Source organism: Hippoglossus stenolepis, chromosome 21 (assembly GCF_022539355.2).
Source record: "Hippoglossus stenolepis isolate QCI-W04-F060 chromosome 21, HSTE1.2, whole genome shotgun sequence".
NCBI classification, from domain to species: domain Eukaryota; kingdom Metazoa; phylum Chordata; class Actinopteri; order Pleuronectiformes; family Pleuronectidae; genus Hippoglossus; species Hippoglossus stenolepis.
In genome coordinates this window covers 10,442,312-10,462,233 of record NC_061503.1, presented here as the reverse complement: position 1 = coordinate 10,462,233, position 19,922 = coordinate 10,442,312, and the positions used below count along the sequence as shown (strand labels likewise).

At 39.3% G+C, this 19,922-nt stretch overlaps 1 protein-coding gene across 6 annotated transcripts in view; it reads left to right on the top strand.

Annotated features, from left to right (window-relative positions):
• The window catches only part of LOC118100359 (potassium voltage-gated channel subfamily C member 1), a 46,700-nt gene extending 26,987 nt beyond the window's left edge, over positions 1-19,713 (top strand). The window contains exons 3-6 of one of the 6 annotated variants that reach the window (XM_035145347.2): positions 80-274; positions 1,321-1,449; positions 2,213-2,233; positions 8,539-8,666. In XM_035145347.2, the coding sequence (XP_035001238.1) occupies positions 80-274; positions 1,321-1,442 (317 nt within the window). In that variant the 3' untranslated portion in view covers positions 1,443-1,449; positions 2,213-2,233; positions 8,539-8,666. Of the gene's footprint in view, positions 1-79; positions 275-1,320; positions 1,450-2,212; positions 3,972-8,538; positions 10,551-14,523 lie in introns of those variants that run through there. The other 5 variants (XM_035145346.2, XM_035145348.2, XM_035145349.2 and 2 more) reach the window with 5 other exon arrangements.
• Positions 19,714-19,922: the final 209 nt, after the last annotated feature.

Below are 19,922 nucleotides of genomic sequence, written 5' to 3'. Positions count from 1 at the left end.
AGATAGGAAATACTCTTTTCTCGATGGTGATCCGTTAATGCAGTCCTTTCTATACCCTCCTCCAACACCTTCCCTTCAGATTCCAAGCAGAACGGTGATGCAGCCTCAGCCGCTCTGGCAAACGAGGACTGCCCCACCATCGACCAGGTACTAAGCCCAGACGAGAGGAGCCCTATAGGGCGTGGGCCGACCCGGGAACGCTACCAGCAGGACCGCGCCTGCTTCCTGCTCAACACCAGGGAATTCCGCGCCACAGATGGGAATGTGCGGAAAGGTACGTTTCACACCAGGAGACAGAAACATAAACACACACATCTTCTGCTAACAGACGCACACAGCAAGATGCCAGGGACAACATACTGTAAACATATGTCTGATCTATATGTGGATAGGGACACACAGGTTACTGCATGTCCATGAGATTAGACTCAAACATTTAGGAAAGATGGGTTGGATGAGAGAGAGCACACATGAAAGTGACTTTGGAAACCACAGATAGGAGGCTCCAGTCACAGCTAGCAGCAAAACACACACACATTTACAATCACACAACTCATGCACATACACTCAGCTCTTCTGCTCTGCTCTATTTGTTTCCACCTCTTCACCTCTGTTGTTGTCTGTGTATCCATCACCGCTTGGTATCATATTTTTATTTCCTCTGTCGGACGAGATTTTCTGTCCCTCTACTCTACTTCTCTCCTTTTTTGATTTTCCTTTCTCTTTCTCGCTCCCTCGATCATGTCTTCCATATTTTTCCACGGTGTCTGTGAAATTCGTCCTGTGTCCCACGATGTCACGTTCGTTCATGCTCATTAACGATCTCTGTCTTTCTCTGTCTTCTGGACTCAGACAGTTGACCATGCATTAATTTACTTCTCGTCATTTCTCCTTCTCTGTTTCTCTCTCTCTCTCTCTCCTGCCTCACACCACCCTTTTGATTTTGCCATGCTGCCCCCCAACCCCCCCCTGACCCTCTATGATGACCCCCACCCCCTAACCTGCCCAATGTCTCCCCTCCTGATTCCCTGACTCCCTTTCTCCAATGCCCCACCTTTACACCCATGCCCTTATTTCCCCTCGTTCTTTTACTTATGTGCTCCATCATAACATCCCCCCACCACACACACACTTCTCCCCCACCTTGTTTAAAACCCCATGTGCATTATCGTCTTGCTCATAAAAACCTGACACCTTGATTCATTTTCTATTGCAATCCAACCACCACCACCACCACCACTGCCGCCAACCTGCACCAAAACACTCCCTCACACTCCCTCCAAACTTTGAACACCCCACCCCCTGCTGACAACAAACTAGAGGCAGCAGCCCTGGCACCCAGCCCAGACTCCCCTCTGACTGAGGATTGGTATAAGATGGAGGGGTCCCTGCTACAGCAGGACCTCAATGCAAACTCCACCTCCTCCTGGATCAAACCATAGCCCAGAGGTAACACTGACAGAAGTTAAGAATTACATAAAGGGAGCCCGTAGCCTAGAAATCACCCCGAAATTCTGATCCGGCTCTCCATGATGTAGCATGTTTTGCACTAGTGACACCACACCAGCACAGCCACCCACTCAAACAGAGCCACAGCTGCACACACTCGGCTTGAGTTCAAATGAGAGATACACACCGCCATTTCCACAGTGTTGTGTCTACATGTTTGATGGAGTTTGAGGTGTCACCTGTGTCACACTCCTCACTGTGCCTGAACGTGTGCTGTCAGTTTTTTTTTTTAAAGATCACATTAAAAGATTGAGTTAAGCTAAGGTTAGGCACTGAGGTTTGGGGTGGCAAATGGCATTTTAGGATTCCTCGTCTGATTTGTGAGGTATTTCAGCACAGTATCCTACCTGCTTGCACATTTATCAGTTTGTGAACTCAGCAACAATCTCTATAAACAATGTACAAGATGTTAAAAAAAAAAAAGAATCGGAGAGAAACTGGGATTACCCTGTGACATACACCCGTAAGGAATAGTGTGCACTAATATGTGCAAACTTGTGTGTTTGTGTCTGTGTGAGAGCTCAAAACGTGACGGCGTGCACATATGCAAATACACGCAGCAGCTCAGGTGAAAAAGTTGTCGTGTCCTGTGTCAATAACTAACAAAGGGAACTAATAAAAACATGCACAGAAGAAGATTGAACGGGAACAGTGGGTCACGTTGTTGTCTGATGTGCCTCTGTGTTGTTGTCTCTCTCTTCAGGTTGTGTCATATCACGCGTGTGTATGTGGGCTTTTTCATTCTTACGTGTTATACACTGTGTCTCTGTCCTCTCAATGCCGTCTGAGTGTCGTGTTTGTGTAGTCTTGTGCGTGGCTTAATTTTGTTCTTTTCTTTCCCTTCTACTGTGTGTATTCGTGCCGCTCCCTCCCCCTGTGGACCTCCACCATGGCAAACAAAAGAACACACTGCAATCCAGACATTTCGGGCCTTGAAAAATACTCTTTCCGCATTTGTACCCATGATATGCTCATGAACTCATGCACAGGTTAAACTGACAAACCTCAGGTTTTAACTGAGCGGCACCTTCAATGCTGGAATTCATCTCAGGCTCAAAGATGTGCTTGGATGTACATACGCCTTATTTCATGCCAAATCAATTGGCCGGCCTCGCTAGCTTCACACTGCTGAGGCACTGATTGCAGTGTTGTATGACAATCATGTTTTCAAGGTCACTGGGGTAACGGGAGCCGTCAAGGTCAAGGGATAGTACCTCCTGAGACATGCCACGCTGGAGACAAGCAAACGATTTCAAACTTTTACGACTCGGTGTTCCGCCTCAGCTTTGGAAACAAAGCCGCAATGCTGATTTGCAAAAGATCGTGCTGTGAGCGTGTAATGGATCTGAAATACTATTCCTTCGACCATGTAACTGTGCTTTCAGTGCCTAGTGTAGTCCAAAGTTCAGGACCTTTTTATTTTTGTATTTGCACTGTGGAGACCTGGATAGAAAAATCCAAAGCTGCACTGGACAGCTGACTGAGGTGACTGAAACACTCACACACTTACTGACCAGACAGACAGACAGACTTAACGCTGTGGCAGATTTGATTGAAAAGAGGCTACATGCTGTCTAAGGTAAGCAAGCCTTGAGCTGTCCAAGCCCTTCACTCAGAGGTCCCTGACATTGCTTCAGTTTCAATGGTTCTTATGTATTAACTGCAATTTAAGTGCTGCTAAAAATCCCTCTTTAAAGCCAATCAGGAGTCACAAGGAGGATGCATCAGGGTCCGGTTTTTTTATACTGAAAATTTCAAACCGTATATAATCCGAAATGCCTTTGTTTCTTTAATTTAATGTTAATATATCAAACTTTGTGCACTGGGGAAAAAGATTCTGAGTTTTCGTCAATGTAAATACCAGAAAAAAATATATATTTGCCATCTCTGGAATCGTATTTCGAAGCATTTTATAATGAGGTCATACGTGTACAGCTCTGTGGCCTGTGCACAGTGTTGCCCACCTCTCGCCCAGTGCAAGTGTAAATAAATAGATGGCGACGTAGAGAAGATTGTAGATATGTGCTTATGTCTGGTGAAATTTAGATGATTCATTTATGATTCAAAAAAAGAACTAAACATCAGGAACAAGAGTTACTGTCCCTGTTCTCCGCTGATAGTAAAGATCCTCCTTCTTGTTTTTAAAGAGGGATTCTCTCGCTGTCCAAAACTCATTCTTGTGTGCTTCAGTTGTGGTTCATTTCGTAGATATATATATATATACGCATTAAGATGTCCTTTGCCAACTTCTTTCTTTTTATCAGCTTCTCCGTTTCTTCTCTTTGATTGTTGGCCATTTGACTTCCGACGCACCCAATGCAATATGCATGGCTCACTAAGGTCAAACGGTCAATCACCCCTTTGATTGCCTACTTCCAATCACTCCTCTTCTTCAAGGATCTCAGTCGTGTTGGGTTCTGTCTTTCTTCCTCTGTCTATCCCCCTGTCACCTCTCTCACTTCCTCCCTCTACTTGTACAATTGTTTTCTTCTTTTCTTCTCTTTTATTTCTTGGGTCTTTCTTGTGCTATGCTTTATGTTTCTAACGTGGTGTGAACTTCTTTCAAGTATTTTTGTGAAGTATTTTGTGGATATGATTGTGTTGTATTTATTTTGAATTATTATATTTTGTTGTTGTTGTTGTTGTTGTGTGCAAATTATCTTTTTTTTTCTAATGTTTTTTAGTTTTTGTACAACTGTGTTTTGTTGTTTGGTGTTTGCGACTCCCCCTGTGTTCTTCCTGTGTTTGAGTTTTACCATCACCTACTCTCTGTTTTCTGGGAATTGGAAAGGTGAAGGAAATCGCCAAAAAACTAGTGAAATTTATTCACATAAAAATGGCACAAATCTCACTTTATAACGGAACTAAAAAGGTTTTTATATTACTATTATACAAATTCAACCAAAGCATTATTATGAAAACATTTAATGTATATTTGATGCAAAAAACAGGGATTATTCCTTTTTATGTAACTGCTCCCACCACTCACCCAAAATGTCAGTATTGCAACTCAGTACATTTTCAAGGTACAATTTTTAAGGATTATATTTCGATATTTATAGATTGTTGTTGGAGTTATTCTCCTCGGCCAGAGCTTTTACAGTATTCACTTACTGGCCACCACAGTATCTGTTGCTGTGCTCAAGCAAATTTCTTGCAAATCTTTGTTGCTTTAGTAGTTTATTTGGAAACGTGTTTTTACGTGGTAACACTTGTCAGTGTCCCTCTTTTTGCCCCAGCGCTCTTTTAGTCATTTGTAAAACTTGTTCAACATTGTCGTGCATGTTGTGAAGTGTGTAGCGATACCTCTGTGTTTCTTACTGTGTTGCCTCATCGCAACACCCTGCAAATATTCTTGTCTGAGCGAGATTTTTACCTTACCAGGAGAATAATACACGATATGTATACGTGTACATGTACATTCGGTAAATGTATGGGAACTATAAATATAAAAGTGTAACCAGGCTTTAATGACAACAGTCTGTATGACCTACATGCGGCTGAGTAGAGGACGCAGGATAAAGTTGCATGTGATTTAGTTTCCCCAAAAAGAGAACCCCAGGTGCTGTTCGACTGTACAGACTCATTGTGGCTCCAGTGATGGTCGCGCAGAGATCAATACATCTAATTATAGGTAACAGGAGATCAACCCCTCTTTAACAGGCCACTGATACCATGTAAGAATGATACAGTATGTAGCTCTGCCACGAATAGCATCTGAAGAGTCAGCAAATCCCCACGTGCATCCAGTAAGTGCTCATGAAAGAGCCGGACGTATGTGGAGGAAGTAACAGAGGTGATCGAATAGTTGTCTGCCTTTGTACATACGAGCCAGGAAGGCACTCGAGAGCATGTGCACTTATGAAACAACATTTAAATCCACTACATCCAGATTTTTGTTTAGGTCTGCACCAAATTACATACACTCATAAATATGAGTCCCCTATACATGTCTGATTTGTTTTTTTTCAAGATCCCTGAATTATTCCCTGAGAAAGCAACAAATATTTCAGAAAATGTCAAAATCCTGGATCTGACTGAAATTTAAACGGTTCTTCCTCGACCAATACTTGTTCTTCCACAAAATTTCGTTGGAATCCGTTCTGTAGTTTTTGCATAATCCTGCAAACTAACAGACGGAATGATTGAGTCTGTTATTCGTTTTAAAGAAACATGCTGATTTCCTTGGTAAACGCTAGTCAGAATATTTGCAGTCTCCCTCTCTCTGTCTGTGTCTTCCCTTCTCCACAATCTCCTCCTCCTGTGATTAACACTCATTCTCCATCCCATCCCCTGCAGGCCGCCACTGCAGTGCAAGTGTAACTAAAGTCTGACTGTAGGTAGGTACGCACCCGCTCCGTAGTGTAAATGAAGTGTGACTTTGGACGGGAATTATGTCATCACTGAATACAGTGACAGGCAGACTCGCCACCACTTCCCCTGACAGACAGACGGGTCCCAAAGCACAAAGCCCTTGTCGATGTTGTTGTAAATATAGTAGTTAGCAGAGAGAAGGAGGTAAGGTAGCGGACCATGACCGACGGCAGTGCCTGAGACATGATTACCTTCACAGGATAAGCCCTTTATTGTCGTCTCCGGAAACTTTCTCCGTCTTGAATTTTACAAAGCAGCTGGAAAAACAAAATCTGGAAAAACAAACTAATGAACAAATCTCCCTTTCTTTTTTAAGGCAGCCAAACCAGTCATTTAAACTATTTGTATCATAACACCATCAGAACCACGTCACCGCTCTTCATCAGTTCCACCTTCATCTTATCAAAAGACGGGAACTCATCTTCTCTCTCTCATATTTTACTCATGTCGCACTTGACAAGTGTTTCAAACCCTTTAATTCCAGTTGTAAAGGGGACAAATAAAGGACGTTTAATCAAAAAGCAACAGATCCAACATTAAAGCCGGGACTGAATAATCCAAACACGGCCCCCCTTCACTGAATTTTTCTTTTTAAAATCACGTGAGCAGTGTGTTATTCTGTATTTTTTCTTTTCTCTCTTTATCCCTCTCTTACTTCTGAGCATGCTGCATGCTGAGTTTTACAAAGCACCAAGAATAGATCCAAAGGAATCTCTCAGTAGAAACCAAACCCTTTGTTGTAAATTCATATACAGATTTCTCAACCTTATGGTTTTGGAACTCGCTTAACACGTACGTTAAATCTGTGCATCGTCTTTCACTGTTAATCAAACATAGCACACAAGTAAAGCTCTAATATACAGAGAGTTGTATTACACATGTAAATACTACAATACAGTAGATGGGCTATTTTTTGTACTGTATATTTTTTCACCCTCTTAAATATATAAAAGTTATTTTTAAGGCAGAAAAGACATCAAAGTTTTTTACATTTGTTAATAAAAGATTTTTATCTCTAAACTATATATTTTTAAGTATTTTGTCTCATACCAGTTGGACGTTCAAAAAGTTTTTCTCAGGATGTCAGTCGGTGATATCCTTGGTTACCTTGATGAGTAGTTGGAAGTGCGCAGTCTGTTGCTAAGAAGCTGAAAATGATTATTTTTATCTTGTTTTTGATAAAGTATCAGAGACAAACACATTTTATTTCACCAGTTGAAGCATCAATATGAAACAGCAGCAAATTATATGACTATATGATCGACAAACTGAAAGAAATTGAACTTGAGAATGAAGCAGCACCACAGATTGGATCCCAGACAGCTCCTCGGCAATCTTTGCTTGACACGCAGCCTAAAGAATATTGGTGAAAATGCAACATCAATATTTTTACAGGCTGATGTGTCTGATCTAGTCAGGACCAAAAAACTAAAAAAAAAGGTACTTTATTGTGGTATATTTGAGCAGGAAGGCACAAAGGGTGTCAATCTGTACCAATGGGTGTTCTTTGTTGTGTGACTGTGGCCTTGTGATGGTTGGAGTTTGGCACAAATACACGCTAGAACTACAAAATCTTAGCTGGTACAACACATACCCCCAAAAAAACTCTAAAACTCCACCCATTATAGGTCAGGTGGCCATTGTTGGGGGAGAAGACTTCTACCTACCAATGGTGTTTTTTCTTATTCACTTCACCTGATGCAACAACACTCCGTCAGCACAGCGCTGCCCTCTCTGTGGCCGCTTCCAGCAGTGCAGGGGGGAAATTCATTGTGTGCATGCTGTGTTACACACTGAGAACGAGTGGGAAAGGACACACGGGCCAACCTGTTCCTGCAAACTCACCTTACGCAGTGGGAGTACGATTTTAACCCGTGTGTCATTTCCCACTGCAAACAACATGTGAGCTGGCCTCCACCACAGGATTAGGTCAGGAGGTGTTTTTTAAACGAGTCGACCATTTGAAGTTTAAAGGAACAAAAAGCAAAAAAGCAAATGGGACGTTTATGAAGGGTAATGCAATTAAATGAATTCATTAATGGTTTATCGCTTAAGCTTTTTCACCTGAAACTTCATGTGGTCAACTCCCACACTGTGACATCTGAGTATTTGCTACTGTGAGTTTGTGGTAAACTGTGTAATGGTTTGGGCTGAATAATTGTCTAAAACACCTGAACATCGCTCTTTATTATTCACTTGATACGATGTCAGGTGATTTATTCAATGAGCCTCCTACAGCTTTTAAATTTCGTAGTGTCTAAGAATCTTTTGCTTTTCTGTTTTGTAAAAAAAAAAAAGACATATCATAACTCGCATTTTCTTGTTCTGTCCTGTCTTGTCTGTCCTGTCCGTGTCTGTACTCGTTTGTCCTCTATATGTCTTTTATGATTTGATAACATTTTCTATTCCTTATCCTCCATTTATACTCTTTACTTCGTTTTGCATCTTTTCATCTTGGTTCCTTCTTATAATATTACAATTTCATATTTACATTTCAATATGTAACCTTCATAAAAAACCAAACAAATATGGAACATTTCCCATAAATGCCCAAATGTTTCACCTATAATTAATTTTATTTGCATACAAAATCAAAACAACAATACATAATATAAACTAATGTACCAATCGTTGGTTAAAATTATTTTCCAAAAGCAACGGGAAGCTACGAGAAGTCTCGCAGTCTCAATAACATATCAGGAATGGCCGGGTCTTCCCTGCGGCTCGCTCCTATCACTAGCCCCCCCTTTGAAACCTACGAGGCCCCGGGACCACTGCGCCGCTGTCGTTCCCCCATCCCGTCTATCTTGTAGCAGAAAGGAGGGTTGTGATTGGAGGATAACAGACGCAGTGGATTAGCTACGGACTGATCGCACCGGAGCCTCTGTTTGGATTGTACACGTGCAAAAAACAATAGCAATAACATAAAATGAACTTGAATGTAGGAAGAGTGACCCTTTGTCTTGTGAATCCAATGGTTTATGATGCATGCGTCAGGTTAGCTGATGGGGGTCAAACACACATTTTTTGTTTTAAGGGTTCACTTATTTTAGATCATTAGAAGATATGTAAAATAAATGAACATGTTTGTAAATAAGATAGTGTCAGAGGTTAAAAAAACCCATTATGAAAACGTGCACATTTACATTTTAAAACTAAGTATGTCGATGGATGACCATTTTTTTTTCGTGTGTCATGGACCAAACAAAACTGAGCTCACGACACCGTCCAGAGAAATGACCGCGAAACAAGCTACTTCAGTTCATTTAGCCAAAGACAAAAATACATTTATGGATTAGATTGATGTTGAATAGGTTTCTACTTTCTGTCTTTGGTGAATATTAATGTATTTACAGTCAATCATGTTTTGTAAATCTTAAAAAAAAAACAGACTGACAATTAATTTAGAAACTCATTGTGATGACAAATGTCAACACAATGACAAATGTAAAAAAGAAAAACTAAGATTAAGTGGAAAAGAATAAAACTATTGTACCATAAGAGCCATTATCAAGTGTACAGCCTAACATGACGTTTGAAAATAGTATTTTTTGTTTCATTATATTGCTATATAAAATCCCATATGCAGTTATTCCATTACAATGTATAGTAAAAGGTCTATTAAGTCATTTTATTAAATTTATTTTTAAATGCATTTAAATGCAATTACAACAATCAAACAAAGAAACTAAATGTTAGCGATGAAGGTAGCTGAGCTAAATCCCGGCATGTTAATCAATATAGAGGCAAAGCTAATAGATCTTAGTTAATAGATCACGACAATAGCTCGGGTTCGACAAAATGTTGTTTGTTGGTCAGAAACCCGACATTTTGAAGTATTAACAGTTGTCTCATGAAAAGTAAAATGATAAAAAGCTGTTTTTCTGCTAGTATACAATTCTGTACATTAACACACCAATCCATGTAATTGTGTGTTAATGGCGACAGATGGAGCAGTAAAATACCAGATTTATTGTTGGAAATTATTCCCTTGATTTTGCAACTGGCGGCAGTTGAGTATGACTCCCTGACTGGCTTGTGCCTTGTTTATTTTCACAACATAGCTATCAGATCACAGAACACATTATATTATATTATATTTATATTATATTTATTGATGGTGACTGACTGAGGGGACCTTCGAAGGACAACTCACGAGGACAAATGCAATATGTAACCCAGGCCTACAATTCTTACAGAAATCCAAGTGCAATGTATTTAGAAAACGACTTAAACGTTACAGCAACTAACTAAATACAACCTAAAAGGAAAATATGGATGGGTATATAATGCAATGTATAGTTCAAACAGATAAAAGCACTTTAAGTTGGCAAAATATTTCAGAAAACATTATAAAACATGTGGGATCACATCATTAAACACATCTAATAGATTTTTTTTAGCTTTTCTTTAAATATCAGTTTTGCTTCTTCTTCATTGTTTTTTTTTCTTCCATTACTATAATTTTTTTGTTCAACTGTTCATCTAAAACACATAAAAAGGACTAAATGCTGGCTTTTAGTTAAAATGTGAAAAAAATATGACCTTTGCCTCAATAATGTATCATTAAAAAAATATCTTTGTCAATTTATTCTTTATTTTTGTAGCTGAGGACCTTCCTCATATGCCATCCTCACATGACATTAGATCTTGTGTTTAAAGTTGAGCAAAAAAAGATACATTCACATATGCAATAAACATGCAATATTACTTTATGCTGGAAAACATGCTGTGCACATACATATGTAAATACGCAGATCTATTTTTAATTCTAAAAATGCACAGACTTGGTCGTCGGTCTACTTCCTCCCTTTGATTTTTTAGATCTGAAAGTGTTACGATGACATGAGCCATTTGTCTTGTTTTATATTTCCAGTTACTGGTCCTTCAGACTTGTCGATGTTGTTGCTGCCATTTTTAATTGTTTTGTAACAGTTTTCTATTTTCTCCACTTGTGTTGGTAACGTGTATTTCATTCTATGCATTGACTTTCTGTACCACCTGATTGTCTCGCATAACATTTTCCAAAAGAAAAGATACAGTTTTATTTAACTGTCCCTTTCGTTCTTGAACACAGAAATGTAGTAAGACTGAAATCATGAGGAACAACTGTAAGTGCTTTAGGACCAACATTTGTTGTTTAGATTGTTCTTATTATAATACATGGTCCTGATTGCCATTTTGTTTAAAAAAAAAAAAAAAATCAGTGTGCTTCCAGACTCATCAACCCCCTCAGAACTTAGATATGCAGTATTGTGATTGACGGTGACAGCGATCACATCTCTTGAATGTTTTCCTGATGACTAGAGTGTAAATGTCTCATTTAGGAAAGATCCTACATCACAGTCACTGGCTTCATCTGATACAGGCCTTTGAAGGCCACCGCACATATTTTCAGACTGAAGTTACTAATAGTTGTGTGTATACGCAATATTGTTATATTTCACCATCATGATGTCAAAAAAAAAAAAAAAATTACATTATTTTCCGTGTTGTCTGAAAAATATCTGAAACAGCATGCAGTACTTTGTTCGTCCAGTGACAGCAGCTCCTTCATGTATAAGTACAACCTGAACATGTACAGATAAGAAGTAGGGGAAACTCTGGGATAGAACATTTTTAAACTGATTTAATTTGCAGAAGAAAATCTTTTTGTGAGCATTTAATGAGAAGAGATTGATTGGCCGGGATTTAGTCCACAAAACTAATCTTAATCCACATCAACAATCCTGAAATTTGGAAAAGAAATTAAGGTTTTGTTTTGCCAGCGTCACTTCTCACGGTGCAGGAAGACTCATTAAACCTTTCAAGTGCACATGCATACTGTATAACCTTAGAGTGACTCCACAATGTGGACGTTACAGTTTGAAGATACTCTCTTATGCTTTATTTGGAGTGCACATTTTCTCTTAAATCGTAGAAAATGTCCGTCCATCCTCGACATCTGCGGTGAAATGTTTTAATTTAACGCTACACTCTATTGTCGGCGGATGAGAGGAATAATCTCAAACACTTAAAATGTACTATTATAAGAGTACTGTCATATTTGCTTTGTATTGTATGCAAATGGTTTCTGAGGAATGTCATAACTGTGGTTCTGTTGAGTTTTAAAGAGCCACATCCCATAGTTGAGGCCAATGCAAATCACCTATGAGATTCTGAATTAAACGTTGCTTACGTTAACAAAACAGGCAGATGTTGTAAGTGCCTCTATGAGGCCCGTTTAGGTTCTAATGTCAGTTTAGGAGTTCATGTAAGAGCTAGATTTAACTAGCTAAACCTTCAGAGCGTTAATGCTAAATAGGTCAGCGGTTATTATTGAATATGTACATATCTGTAACAACACATGTGAATACATTAAAGTCATATGAAACTAATACATCGATGTATATTTTGTGAGTGCGGGCGGCAGGTTGTATAATAACCGGTTCTAACAGAGTTTAATGATTTGTCATCAGAAAGGTTTTAAACTGTATATTGTGCCGAACTAACCTAACTACACTATTATATTATATTGTATTATATTTTATTATATATTTTCACTCACTGTGGTTATTTATAAAGCAATCTATTATTAATTAAGAAGTAATGACCACTAACAGGAACATTTTCCTTTGGATTTGTGTTGTTTGCCATGGGAACATGGGAGTAAATGCACTTTACTGTATACAGATGAACAGTAAATGTAAATATTGTAATGGTTGATGCTAATGTGTCCTGAAATGGAGTGTATGGTTATATACAAATATAAACTAACTTTGACTTTTACCATATTTAAATTTAGAAAGCATAGGGAATATGACCCTGTACTTTAAGTATGGTCTTTAAATATGTAGGAAGAAGTAGAGAAGATGGTTAAATTAGCTTATGATACCCATCCAATTAATGCTATATAACCAATGTAATGCATTGATCAAAGTTCATCAAGAAGCTGGACCAGAAGTCTTAATTTTGTGCACAGTAAATAATACATGCACCACCTTCCACAACGTTTATATGTATTTTACTGTTAGAAGACCAGGACCTCAAGACGAGCTTGTGATGGGATTCAGAATACCTCATATAGCATGTTTTATTCTGTTGGTACTTTATGTATTTGAGCTATATTATAGGGTAATTTGGGAATAAGAATACAGTACGCAATGTGGTGCAGCAGAAATATTGTGACTTTGACCTACATCAGCCTGTAAGCTCTTGTGCTTTACAATGCCAGCCTGTCCCAACACAAATGCTGCTCTGGCACGGAGTCAGGACGTCACCGGTGCCAGAGCAAAGACAGAAAACTCTAGTTTATATCCAAACAAAAAGTGCTGCGTTACTCTCCAATGATGGATTATGTGGTTAAACTTTAACAAACATATTAGGAAAGTCTGGCACCAAAACACATCCCACTTAGAACATTAAAATGCTATTTTGGTGGTTTAGCTATTTTGGTGGTTTAGCTAATTTGATTTTTCCTCACAATGTAAGCCATAGTTGTTTGGAGGATTGTACGAGGGCCTGTACTCTCACTTGACTACATCCCTAACATTTAATGTACTGCTGCACAGTGTCTTGCTTTTCTCTGGAGAAAAACTACAACTACACAGTGGAATTATACAGAAGAAGAGGGGGAAGCCAAGAACGGACGGGAAGAGCGAATGTAGCCGCTTTGAAACATGATGTTTATATCGTGGGGGTTACTGTGAGCGGGTGAGACCAGAACATAAGTGTTTAATCTCCCAGTAAATAGTGCGTAATGCCAGCACATGTGATTTGAGAACTGTTGGCGAAGAATACAAAAAAATGCCTAATCTACCGTTGTTCGCAAACACTTTATCGAATCGGCACCTGTGTTTGCTCGGTGCGCAGCTTTATTGGGGGGTTAAGCTTCTTGAAATGGTGTCAGCCAAGTTTTTGTTTTTGTTTTACAAAGTGGAACAAATGTGAGTAGCGTGATTGTATGTGTCCATCCGTCCAAAATGTGTTTTTCCATGATGTGTACATATCTGTCAAATGAAAGTGTTTGCACATACGTAATGCACATACTGACACACACACACTATATAGTGAATAATCATCATCTCCCAATCACCTGATCTTCACTTTTAAAAGCTCTGTACACGATTCCCTCCTGTAAAAGACGGCGGTTCTGTTTGTTGAGGGTTGGCAGAGGGGGGGGGGAAGCATGGTTCTGGTCAGTTGGCTGGCAGCTCCTTTCATCCAGTCTGTTGTTTGTTCTTCTAATGTTGTCAGCCGCAAGTTTTAATGTCGCCATTTCCTGACTTTCTTCTTCTGCAGTAACATATGTGCTGATGTTGTATGTGTGTGTGTGTATGTTGGAGACAGACTGTGCTAGAGTTGTCCTTACACTTTAAATTTGTGCACTTCATTCTGACATGCACAGTTAACCAGCAGTTTACAGGTAATGGTGATCCCTGATTACTTCCCTATATTGTGCACAATGTTAGTGACACTATGAATCTGTGTTATGGAAAAAACATGTAATTGGCAAATTCCAAAAATATCACTTTAGATTGCTTTATATTAGTCGAGCGCTTCTATAAATCAATCTAGATACATGTAATGTCACAAGTTTCAATTTTCCTGTGTGTTCTCTGTGAGCTCAATCTTAATGACTCTCTGTTCTTGTCTTCACAGTGTTAAGTTTCTAGCATTCACCTTCTCTCTAATGAGGAGTCAGTAACCGGTAAACACAAATTTGCGGCGGGAGCCACGTAAGCGGCGGGTGTGACGCGGATGGACAGTTTAAAGGAGATCTTTTTGGGGGTGACAAGAGAGAGAGAGAGACCAGAGGTTAATCATGAATTTATAAATCACATGGTCTTCTCCTCACATTGTTACCAAAGCAGCCTCTTGGAACTCCGACCACACTTTTGACAACTGTCTGACCCTTTTTCTTTTTTCCTCCTTCTTTTTTTTGTTGTCTTTTTTCGTCTTTTTTCTGGCAAACTGACTGAGCATTGCACTGACACACTTTGGGAGAGGAAAGGACTCCTGATTACACATTCCAGATGACCACACTATACTCGCCATCTTGTATGATGACCAACTCGGTACCATCTACAGTGCTGAACCACTGCGCAACTTCACAAATTCCTGAAAAGAAACAAAAAAAACAAAAACACTTCACAATGGACTGAATGAACTATGTAGCATCTCTGCTAACTTATTGTAGCATTTGTTGGCTGGGAAATAACTTGACGTATTCCATCATCACCCGTTTTCGAAGAGAGAGGAATTTATGCATACAAGGGATCTTTTAGATGTCATTTTCCTCTTGGGTTCCTTTCTAGTGAAGAAAAAAAAAACATATATATATATATATATATAGAGAGATAAAGTACGTGAGGGACAAGGGTTTGGTCTCACACTTGACATTCCAAAAAAAAAAGTAATTCCAGTGTTCATGAAATCAATCACAAACGCACAGTATCGAATGACACTCATACAATTCCTCATTCAAGTTTAGCACTTGCATGAACTTATGTCTTCCATTCACTTCTATCAGACTGAAACACTGCCCTCTTCACGAGTACCGCGATAATCAAAACACCACACATGAAGCACATGTAGCATCAGCTCAAACAAATCACGTATGGCATTCACTGTACATCTAGACTCACCCGAAACATGCACCCCGTGAGAGAAATGGTGGAAGGAGACTTCTCTTTATCTCTCATGTACTGACGCCGGCTTGCCCAAAAGATCCACGTGGGATACCAAAGGTCCTGTAGCATGCACTTGCTGGATGACCTTCTGTAACTTGCTGTAGATTAGGAGATTCCACTTAGGATGAGATTCTGAACAAAGTCATTCCTCGAAAAGAACATAGTCCTTTAAATGCCATTAACATTCCACCACTATATGCACATTTAAATATTAGTATTTTTCCCATGGCGGACTGACACAGCGCTCAGTCTTGAGGAGCAAAAAGACTGACTCGAGGAGAACAAAATCCTAGAGACAATTGTTAGTCACTACTGAATATCCCAGGATATTGTTTTGCCTAAATTACGAGGACGCCCCTATCACAAAGGCACTTTTTTCATGTCGCATAAAACTGCCCATTAGCTGGAAAGTGTGTGCTATCATTTCTAAAGGGACCAATCAGATACCCGTTCCCCCTTAACACAAAGGCCGACACTGCCAATTAGGCACAATAATACTGCCCCATCTCTCTCTTGTCCCGCTTGCTGCCAACGACTGCTTCGCCAGCAAGTCGATGTCAAGATAAGGATGGCCCCCGTCCGGGGAGCCCTTAGGCAAAGGGGAAGATGAGACGAAATGGACCAAGAGTAGAGCGAGCGCGTTGGAAGTGTACAAAGAGAACAAATCTATATTTTGATAAACAAATCAACTATCCATGGCTTTGGAGAAAAAAGTTTCTGAGCAGAAAAGATCCAGAATGGAATGATTAAAAAAAATTTAAAAAAAATCAGATGCAAATGTGAATAGAAAAATTGGGCATCATGAAATGGAGTCGAAGTCCTGGAAAAAAAAAGGATGGGGAGCGATTATTTTGTCATGAGGGGTGGACGAAGAGAGACAATGAGCGATGACAGACTCTTGCCTATGAAGACACGGGGACGACGAATGACGGACGCTGAGATAAACAAGTGAAAAAAGAAAAAAAAAGATAATGCATTTTTGTAACTTTGTTTACCAGCATGACTACTTTGCATGACTGTCTTTTCTGCAAGCCCTTAGTTGAAGACAAGGGTGCTAGAGATACAAAAAAGTATATATAAAATGAATTTAAAAAAATGTTATATGCAATTAATGTTTTAAAAAAGATTATAATGAAAGAGAAGAGCTATATTTTGTTTTGAAAAGTTAAAAAAAATGTGAATATTGAAACATGTATGTTTGCAAAGTACACCCTGAACTATGTTTTTGTTTGATGAAATCTCTCTGCTACTACTGCCCTACATTCCTCATTCCAGTCGTTTCAATTGTTTTACTTTGTGACGCATTGAGCAGTATATTTTCTAACCATCCAATCAACAGCGATCATCGATTCCAGACTTTGCCAAACTATTGCATTTTGCGCAAAGGATGTCACAATTCACCATTGGTTTTTTATTTTCCTTCCTCGAATCATTTGCACAACTACCGTAGCAGCAGCAGCAACAGCAGCAGTTCTAAAACAACAGCTCTCCGTACCACAACTTTGACTGCTTGATTAGTACTCATGGTTTGCTTTTTTTCTTTGGCAATAATACAAGAGTTGTCACCTGATTGTAGCAGGGCGGATGGAGAGCGTCCGGAGTATCTTCAACGCCTCAGTGTTAAAAAGAGTCTTAAAGGCCTTGGATGTCCCACGGCGGGATTTTGCTGGAATAGGCAGTTCTGTTCCTCCAGTCCTACGTTGAAACATAAGGGTACGAGTGCAGGTTATCTAATAAGGATCAATAAGAGACTATGAGAGACGTCGTACTGTATTGGCCAACAGTCAAGAGAGATTTCCGGTTTGCATGGAACCAACTGCCATTCCAAAGTCAGCGTCTGGTTTAAGGGACTCAGGTGTGTTGATGGTGTGCGTGGATGTAGGTGTTTTGCTATTTTCTTTCTAACATGAATTAATTCTAGTATATAGACGACGATAATGTGAACACCTCACAGTGATGTGTAAAAAAACGCATGCATTATGACTTGATAATCTCTCGAGGGGGACCTATCCCCATAGTCTTGACATATCCCCTTAGCCTCCTATCATTGTTTGTCATGAACCCAGTCCTGATAACTATGAACACTGTGCCGTGTCGTAGAGCAGAAAACGTCTTCCTCCCAGAGGCAACTGAAAAACTACTCGCACTCGCGGTGTCAGCATGAGTGTGTAAGGTAGCTCGTCTTCGTTTTTTTTAGATGGTCAGGTCTTTGCATCCGTTGTTACCCACGGAGTTACCGTCATGCAGCTGGCTAGTTGGCAGCTCATCACAGCACACAACACAGTTACGTGAGCACCAATCAAAAAAGACCCAGAGCTTCCAAAATGATGTCAGTGAAGTACTTTAACTGTTGAAAAGATGAAAAGAGGAGAGACACCAGTGTCCACCGATGGGGAGATTGATGTAAAAAACAAACAGTCTTGTTAAAAAAAAAGCATCTCGTTGTTGAGTGCTCTCCGAGCACCTCATCCTTGGTTTGGTATTCCAAGTGAGTTTCAGGCCCTGCTGGTTCAGGGCTCAGCTCAGGCAGCTGAATGGTCCTCCGTCCATTCCTGATACATTGCAGTTGAAGACTCACCAGTATATGAGACTCAATAGTGTAATGTAGACTACAGAGACTTCAAGTATTGTGTTGGGTCTACGTTGGTTTTACAGGGTCTAGAACTTACTTTTGTCTATTTGGCAAAAAAATAGTCCGTGGGATTTTGTTTTGGTCCTTTTTTTAAACCTCCCGATTTCTGTTCCCGTTTTGGAAGGCATTAAGCAACTACAGCTTGGATGGTCACAAAGACGTTTATGAATATTTCAGAGGAAAACTAGTGGCGGTGCGCACACTCGCAAAAGGTTTGTGCTTCACCCTGCAGTATTTTTTTGTGTTTTAACGGCCAAGTACTACTGTCTTTTTCTTTCTTTGTCGCTGTTAAGTTTGCCATCTCTTCATTCTCTACATCGTGACTGCTCTGCCAATGCCAGGCTGAAAAAAAAGATGTCTTTCCTTTTTCTATTGCATAATACTGCCATTTGATTTAGTCATGTTGAACAGAATGAGTTACAATGTCCAGAGTGCTAAGTCTGTTTTATTTTCTCGAAGTTTGCAACCTGTGATACCATGTTATACATTTCCTCTGTAACACTCACGTAACCAAAATAACAAAAATTGCTTTACACGGTAAGTAGGTGCCACTGTAAACAGCTCCTATGTGTAGTAACAATATTATGACACGTCCTCCAGGTGGAAGGTGTTATGTGGTCCTTGGATGACACATCCTTTCACGATATCAAATGTATTTTCTTCATGTGCCTGTTTCTGTTCAATACGTTATTTTGTGTGTGTTTTAATTGAGGACACTGTATGCAATCTGCACCACGAATGCCACTGATCGACACTTACTGTACGCTCCCTGAGACACAGACGTTCTGTCATCAGTCCAGATGATTGCAACCACGTGTGTACAGTGGCTTAATGGCTCTCCATAGAGCAACTTAGCAATCACACTAATCTTTAAATTTCTTTTTTGATTTTAACAAAATGATTAATACCAGATTAAATGTTATCATACTGAATAGATTTTACTAATATTTTTAATACCTTATTTTAATTAGAAATAATGCGACAGACGCCATACAAGTCATACCGATATACATACATCTTATATTACAGACGAACATCATGCATCCACGTAAGCATTCCAAAGATAAAAGATGTGTGTTCATTTTACATGCCATCAAATTGTGTAAAACAGACTTAGGTACTAGTCCATTGTACTGCGGTCTTAGTAGGAGAGTGAATGGGGAGAAGAGGTGGTCACTGGAGCATCTGGTTGTGACTTATGCCGGATTTTATTTTTGAAATGTTGGAACACAAAGAACAACCCATTAAGAACTGTATAAAGTATATTTCAATGGAATGTTCATGATCTATCTTTTTATATTTTGAAGAGAAAAAAAAAATAGAAACATATCAATAAAGTGTCATAATTGAACTTATTTCTACTATTGAGACTTAAAATGTATGAATGTCAATGCGATCTAATGTGAACTAATCTCCATAGCAGCTTGAATGAATAACTGATTAACAGTCATGAGATGCTTTTTCAGAAACATTAAAATTGCTTAAAATCCCTGAAATGAACTTAAAATAAATAAAAAAGTGACATCAGCGGTGTGTCATTTTTATTTTAAGGATTTATAACTGATGACATGTGCGCTGCTGTACACAGTGACTGATACTATTACCTCCTGTGCTGACTGTCATAGTTAACATCAGCCTGTCAGGAACACAATACCACAATACAGTGATTGATTTGATCTGATTTGAAGTGAGGAGACTAAGAAACTTGATATGAGACACAAGACAAGTGTGTTTGG